At 47.4% G+C, this 7,661-nt stretch overlaps 1 protein-coding gene across 1 annotated transcript; it reads left to right on the forward strand.

The window, feature by feature from the left end:
• The first annotated feature begins 277 nt into the window (after window positions 1-277).
• On the forward strand, window positions 278-3,406 carry LOC123076668 (increased DNA methylation 1-like). The gene is made up of 7 exons (XM_044498797.1): window positions 278-758; window positions 836-909; window positions 1,043-1,269; window positions 1,437-1,523; window positions 2,745-2,844; window positions 2,942-3,112; window positions 3,152-3,406. The coding sequence occupies exons 1-7, from the start codon at window positions 278-280 to the stop codon at window positions 3,404-3,406; spliced, it is 1,395 nt and encodes a 464-aa protein (XP_044354732.1).
• The last annotated feature ends 4,255 nt before the right edge of the window (window positions 3,407-7,661 follow it).

Consider the following 7,661-nt stretch of genomic DNA (forward strand, 5'->3'; position numbering starts at 1 on the left):
CGCGGCCTCGCCATCGCCGACGCCGAGCAGCGCCACACGGTGCAGCCTTGTCGCCAGGATGAACGACAGCAACAGCACTCCCGGCACGGCGGCGGCGCCGCCAGAAAAGAGGCACACGGTCCTGACATGGCTGATCGACGCCGGCGTGCTGCAGGAGAAAGAGCAGGTCTTCTACGTGCCGGGGCCGGAGGACAAGGCGAGCATCAACGCGAAGGTCGTGTCCGGCGCGGTGACCAGAACGGGCATCCAGTGCAGCTGCTGCGACGGCGCGACGGCGATGGCGCTCCCGGCCTTCGCGTCGCACGCCGGCTGCGCGGACGCGTCCCCGGCGCCGTGGGAGAGGCTGCTGCTGATGTCCGGCAAGCCGCTGCTGCGGTGCCTGCGGGAGGCGTGGGATCTGGAGCGCGTGAAGATCTTCCGCGCGGAGGAGCAGGCGCGGGCGGCGCTGGAGCAGGACCGGGAGCGGAGCGCGCAGGCGAAGAAGCGGTCGCTGCAGCTGCTCGCCAAGCAGGGGAGGAAGGGAGGAGCCCGTGCCCTCGCCGTCGACGGCGGCGGCGACCGGAGCGACGACGCGTGCGGCGTGTGCGCGGACGGCGGGCAGCTGCTGTGCTGCGACAGCTGCCCGTCGACCTTCCACCCGGAGTGCGTCGCCGTGCAGGGCGTCCCCGACGGCTCCTGGGCCTGCCACTACTGCCGCTGCTTCCTCTGCTCTGCCAGCGACGGCGCCCCCTCCACCTGTCACCAGTGCGCTCGCAAGTGTAAGCATTCCGCCATGATCCACTCACGTACTGACGAAAATTACTCCACTCACGACGCCTCTTGTGCATGCATGCAGATCACAACCACTGCCGCACGTCGCTGTTCGCCGGGCACGAGATCGGGCCATTCTGCAGCGAATCCTGCAACAAGGTGGAAACGGTCGCTGAAACATCCATTTTTTGCTTTCAGCAACACTCTTTTAGTACCGTTGAAACTCCTGATCGTACTACTCTACTGCCACAGTGAGTGACATTGACAGAGAGTGTGGGCTTTCTGATTTCAGATTGCGGCGAAGCTGACGGAGATGGCGGGGGTGACGAACAGGGCAGATGAGGACGGCTACTCCTGGTCCCTGTTGAAGATCCTGAAGGACTCCGGGGACTCCGCTGACGTTCTCGAGTGCAATGCGAAGCTGGCCGTGGCGCTGGGCGTGCTGGATGAGTGCTTCAACCCCGTCAAGGACCGGCGCACCGGCGTCGACATGCTGCACCATGCCGTCTACAGCCTCAGGTAACCTCAAGCTCTCTCTCAGTGTCACTCCAGGCAAATGAAGATTCAACAGTGGCACTACTGTTGGAAGAAAACTTGATTGGTTGCTTAAGAGTGGCACTGTTATCTTAAGATCAGAATCAATTCTGATCTGTTATTGATGATGGTGGTGTTTGTTGAGCATGCAGGTCGGAGTTCAAGAGGCTAAGCTATGAAGGATTCTACACCATGGTGCTCGAGAAGGACACAGAAATCGTCTCGGTGGCCCTGTTCAGGTATCCTTCGCTGCACCTGTGTACTGTACATTACAGATTTTTTTAGGCAAAAAAACAGAATCAGTGATTTTAATTTGTTTATAGATATAATATATGATTTTAAGATGTGTACTATACTTTTTTTGAAAGAACAAAAGATGAAGGTACACTAAAGTTTTTTTTGAGGCAAAAAATAAAACAGATACAATTTTTTAAATGTCACAAACATATTTTATACTCTAAAATATTTTCCTAATTGTACCACTTTTTTTAATTACACAAAAAAATTACCTGGTATAATATTTTTTTAAATGTCAAATACTTTTTAAAATGCATGAACCAATTTTTTAATGCTATATTTTTTTAAAGAAATTACAGTACAAAAAATGAACATCACATATTTTGAAATTCTCATTGAACATTTTTTGAAAATTAATCATATTAAGTTTTTTAATTATATGTATTCATGTTTTTTGGAAAATATATAAAAAACAAAAAAAAAACAGTACATTTAGAGCATCCTTGAGGCGAGATTCGCTTCTGTCTCACTGTGGGCTAGACGAAGCCGTGCACGCACATGTATGATGATGTCCACATTGTGTCGGGCTTTTGCATGTAAGCAAGGGTGGGTGTTTGTTCCCAACTGAAATAGGCAAATGTATGGTTTGTACAAGTGTCCAATAATCCTGCAATTCAACATAAAAGAAAAAAATAGCTGAAGTATTTGTATCCTGCATAACATAAATAGAAATGACCACACAAATGTATATGTAAGCAATATTTTGGTCGTATCCAAGGTAGCCATGTCCTCATCACCAACCAACCTTTTCTCCTTCCATTTTTTATTTTCTATAACATACTCCCCGACCAAATCTTCAATTTCCCATAAAGCAAAATGTAGAAAACATTTGGCTAGCCAAATGAGTGTCAAGTAGATAAGAAGACAGTGATACTACTCTTAATTTGCTTGAGCATTTTAGCTGCTTGTACTGCAACTTTGGAGGCTGGTGGTATTTGACGTGAAGAGTGTATATATATTTATGGATCAGGGATGAGACAGTCAGTTTCTGCGATATCCTAGAGTTTTTAAGCTTGCAATCTACTCCCTTTGTAAACTAATATAAAAGCGTTTAGATCACTACTTTAGTTTACGGAGGGAGTACATAGCATCCAAAACCAAAAAATGTATTGCAGATGAACACGCCTGGCTGAGATAAGTTTGTCCCTTAATTTACTTTGCAGGTTCCATGGCAACAAACTGGCAGAGATGCCGTTCGCGGGCACGCTGCCGCACTACCGGAGGCAGGGGATGATGGGCCGCCTCGTCAAGGCCGTCGAGCAGGTGGTTCAGAGATCAACAATTGTTTCCCAACGAGCATACATATCTCTTCTCGCTTGTAGATTTTGCACTGACGCATGCGCATCACTTGTGTTGCCAGGTGCTGGCGACGGTGCAGGTGGAGAAGCTGGTGATTCCGGCGGTGACCGAGGTGGTCGACACGTGGAAGAGGTCCTTCGGTTTCGTGCCCATGGAGCCGCGGCTGAGGGAGGAGACCAAGAGGCTCAGCATGGTCGTCGTCACCGGCACCGTCATGCTGCAGAAGCACATCGCCAGGCAGCAGGCTGCGCACGGCGACGAGGAGAGCCAGGCGCCGCCGATGACTGAGGACGAGCTGGCGTTCCTGGAGATGAGCTGGCCGCTCTCCAGTTTCACCGACCTCGTGGCTGGGATTGCGTTCCCGCCGCCGTCTGGCGCCGACCCGCTGGCAACCGCCGTGAGGGGGGTGGGGACGAGCGGCCGGCGGTCCTGCGGCGGCGAGGCGGTGGGCTCGAGCGTGTTCCAGATGCCTAGCTACGCACCTGCTGCGCACGGCGGCAGTCTACGCCTCGGCATGAACAAGTAATCAGGCTGGGTGTTGCGTGCAATGACGATGAGACTTCTGAAGATTTTTTGTGCCTTTCTTTATTTGAGTATTGAAATTTATAGCTACATGTTTTTCGTTTCGAAAAGGCGGAAAAATGGGCTGGTTATTCTGAATTGGACATTTGGACTGACCACTCTTGAAATTTTGACATTTGAAACTTATTTACGTCAATATATGCGTATCTTGGACATGGTTTGGGAATTCCAGTGGGGATTATATTGCATTTTTTTAACAGCACGGGCTTGTGGAATTATTATTTTTTTGGGAGCTTCTGATCTTTGTCGTACGTCATTTACATTAGAGGAGATTACTATAGTACGGAGTATATAGTTTCCAGATGATGCATAATAAGGAACTTTACCGACACTATTGCCATTTAGTTGGTACTGATAATTTATTCATGTTCAATGAATTTTATCATGCTAGACCAGGCCTACTCATTTTCATTATGGTGTTTTAACTTTGTTACCCCCTTCTGCGGGAATTTTAACTTTGTTACTCAAAAGTGTTGATGTTGATACCAGTCAATTGTATAGGCCTAATGTTTGTTAAATGTATTGTTAAAATTTTTATGAACTTATAAAATAATAGAGCTATCTATGTAACTGGTAAAGTCGTTGTACCAGTTCAAACTGCATTTACTAAAGGTAGGTTCTGCTAAGGTATCCTTCGTTGCACTATTTTGTTGTACATTTTCCAATAAAAAGTACATTGTATATTTTTTTCTAAAGATTGTACTGCACACATTATTTTTTTAGGGAAAAGGTACTGTACATATACAGTAACTACATACAAACAAAATATTTACTGTATATTCCCTCCTCTCACCGGACATGGCCGCTGACGGATGAAGACATCGGGCGAAGCCTGCCCCGGCGAACGACGGCGGTAGAGCGACCCCTTCTCGTGTGGCGTGTCGCCCTGGCCGACACGGCATAATCAGAGAACGATAGCTGAAGCCGGGCGGCGGATCTAGTGGTGACCTTCCTCGGCAGCTGGCGGGGAGGTCCAGCGTGATAGTTCAAGGGGCGGCCCGGCATGCGAGAAATTCAAGCTCGGTGCCCGGTTCTGGTGGTCATGTCGGCAGCTCGTCATGCTCATGGGGACGACATCCATCTGATGCGGCGGCGGGTGCTCGGCTGTAGCTCCCGAAATTGGGGCGGCAACCCCTGTTTGATGGTCGGCATGTCGGGACATGAGGTGCGTCAGGCTCTCTGCTGGGAGTTGAACCGCGGCAGCGAGGTGCTGGACTTCCGCGAGCGCGGTGACCGGCCAACAGCGCTACGGTGCACGGGTTGGTGATGGTGATCCAAATCCGGTCGGCCGAGCGGGGAGTACTGCACGCTATGCTCCATCGACCTCCTATGGCCCCACGATGGCGGTGGTCACAACAAGATCTTCAGGAGTGTTCATCTCTCAAGATCAAGTGGTTGACTTCAGCGGTGAGATGCAAGTTATGGTTGGCGATTTCACGGGGAGGAATGATTGTGAACGTCGACGGTTGCATTGCATGTAGATGTTAGAATCGTAGAAAAGTGGTGGCAGCAACACTTGAGTGACTTCGATGGTAATGCTACTGGAGCACCCGGTCATGAGCTCCGGTGTGGAAGCCTAGACCTAACCCGAGCTGGTTATACTTCGTAATGGCAATGTTTTTTTACGTCATTATCTTGTTGAAGGCATTGCTCGGATATACTCTGATTGATTCTTCAGGGTGAAAACCATGATTCTGGCTTGGTGGTTGGATCCGGTGATGGCGGCGCTTGAGTGTCGCTCCCTTATTGAAGCCATTGCTATTAAAGAACCTCCTCGTTTGTGTGGTGTGATGAGATGGTTGGTGGGGATATGATCATTGTTGTAGTTTTCCGATCACATATCTAATCGATTTGGATTTTTCTTCTTTCCTCGTCTACACATAGCTTTCGTCTTATATGATTTTTTCATTCGCCAGCGTGCTTTTTGTGTTCATGCATTGGTGTTGGCTGTGTGCATATCCTAACTATCCAGAGGATGTGTGTGTGCTCTTTAGGTTTGTATCCTCTTGATGCACCTTTTTTAGACAATAAAATTCACCCTTTGTCCTAAAACCAGGCTTTCTCACTTTAATTATGGTGTTTTAACATTGTAACCCGTTTTTGCAAGAATTTTAACATTCAAACTCATGATCATACTACTACCACACTGGCATTGGCTCCGACAGTTTGGACTTGCTTATTTTAGATTATACATTATAGCGAAGCCGTCAGAGATGGCGTGACAGTGTCGACAAATACAACTATTCATGTCCTATGCTTATGGTTGAGGACACCAGGAAGCCTGTAGAAGTGTTGGAGTGCAATACGAAGCTGACGGTGGCACTGGGCGTGCTGGATGAGTGTTTCAACCCTATCAAGGACCGGCGCATAGGCATCGACATGCTCCACCGGGTCGTCTACGGGCCTCAGGTATGTTAAGCCAAAGCTCTCTCTTTCAGGCAAAGGAACAAGCCTCAGAGTAACACTGCAATCTAAAGATCAGAATCAATCTCTATTGTTTTCAACAAATTTCTTATGTGTTTAGTATGATGTTGTTGAGAAGATCGGAGTATAAGTGGCTGAGCTACGAACGGTTCTACACCATGGTGTTGGAGGACCCAGAGATCGTCTCGGTGTCCCTGATAAGGTATCCTTCGCTGCACTAGTGTATTGTACATTTCCCCATATAAAGTGTGCTATACATTTCATAGAAAAAGAGGGAAGCACATTACAAGTACAGTGATTTCAAGTAGAGATGGGCCTCATTTGTGGTTTAGTTGGGGCTCAGAGTGACATTGCTATCTGAAGATCATAATCAATTTCTATTTTTCTCCACAAATTTCTTATGTGTTTAGTATGATGTTGTTGAGAAGATCAGAGTTCAAGTGGTTGTGGTACGAAAGGTTCTACACCGACCCGAAGATCGTCTCAGTGGCCCTGCTATGGTATCCTTCACTTCACTAGTGGCCCTGCTAGTGGAGAAGGACCCGAAGATCGTCTGGGTGGCCCTGCTATGGTATCCTTCACTTCACTTCACTCCATCGGGGCCGTTTATGGGCCTCCAGTATGTTAGCCGAAGCTCTTTCTATCAGGCAAAGGAACAAGCATCCGAGTGACACTGCTATCCCAAGATCGGAATCAATTTCTATTGTTTTCGACAAATTTCTTATGTGCTTAGTATAAAGTTGTTAAGAAGATCGGAGTTCAAGCGGCTGAGCTACAAAGGGTTCTACACGATGGTGTTGGAGGACCCCGAGATCGTCCCATTGTCCCTGACAAGGTATCCTTCGCTGCACTAGTGTATTGTACATTTCCCCATAAAAATGTGCACTATACAGTTCTAACAAAAAGAGGGAAGCACATTGCAAGTATAGTGATTTCTAGTCGATATGGGCCTCGTTTGTGGTTTAGCTGGGGCTCAGAGTGACACTGCTCAGAATCAATTGGTATTTTTCTCGACAAATTTCTTATGTGTTTAGTATGACGTTGTTAGGTCGATCGAAATTCAAGCGGCTGAGCTACAAAGCGTTCTACACCAAGGTGTTGGAGGACCCGCAGATCATCTTCGTGTCCCTGCTAAGGTATCCTTTGCTGCACTAGTGTATTGTACATTTCCGCATAAAAAGTGAACTATACATTTCGTAGAAAAAGCGTAAAGCACATTACAAGTATAGTGATTTCAAGTCGAGATGGGCCTCGTTTGTGTTTAGCTGGGGCTCGAAGTGACACTGTTATCTGACTATCAGAATCACTTTCTATTTTTCTTGACAAATTTCTTATGTGTTTAGTATGATGTTGTTGAGAAGACCGGAGTTCAAGCGGCTGAGCTACGAAGGGTTCTACACCATGGTACTGGAGAAGGGCCCTGCTATGGTATCCTTTCACTAGTGTATTCTACATTTTCCCATAAAAAGTGTACTATCATTTCTTAGAAAACGAGGGAGCACAGTACGAGTACAGTGCCTTCTTTAATATATAGTGCGCACCCTCGTGCGCATTCGAGAAAAAAAAGTACGAGTACAGTGATTTCAAGTCAAAATGGGCCTCTCTTTTGGTTTAGTTGGGGTCGAGAGTGACATTGCTATCTGAAGATCAGAATCAATTTCTATTTCTTTAGACAAATTTCTTATGTGTTTAGTATGATGTTGTTTAGAATATCGGAGTTCACGCGGGTGAGCTATGAAGGATTCTACACCATGGTACCGGAGAATGACCCAGAG

The sequence above is a fragment of the Triticum aestivum genome, chromosome 3D (assembly GCF_018294505.1).
Source record: "Triticum aestivum cultivar Chinese Spring chromosome 3D, IWGSC CS RefSeq v2.1, whole genome shotgun sequence".
Taxonomy (NCBI): Eukaryota; Viridiplantae; Streptophyta; class Magnoliopsida; order Poales; family Poaceae; genus Triticum; species Triticum aestivum.

Bases quoted from the DNA above. Each gene is read 5' to 3' on its own strand.
- LOC123076668 (XM_044498797.1), top strand. From the start codon at position 278: ATGGCGCTCCCGGCCTTCGCGTCGCACGCCGGCTGCGCGGACGCGTCC. The intron at 759-835 runs GTAAGCATTCCG...GCATGCATGCAG, and splicing joins TCACCAGTGCGCTCGCAAGT to ATCACAACCACTGCCGCACG. The intron at 1,524-2,744 runs GTATCCTTCGCT...TTTACTTTGCAG, and splicing joins GTCTCGGTGGCCCTGTTCAG to GTTCCATGGCAACAAACTGG.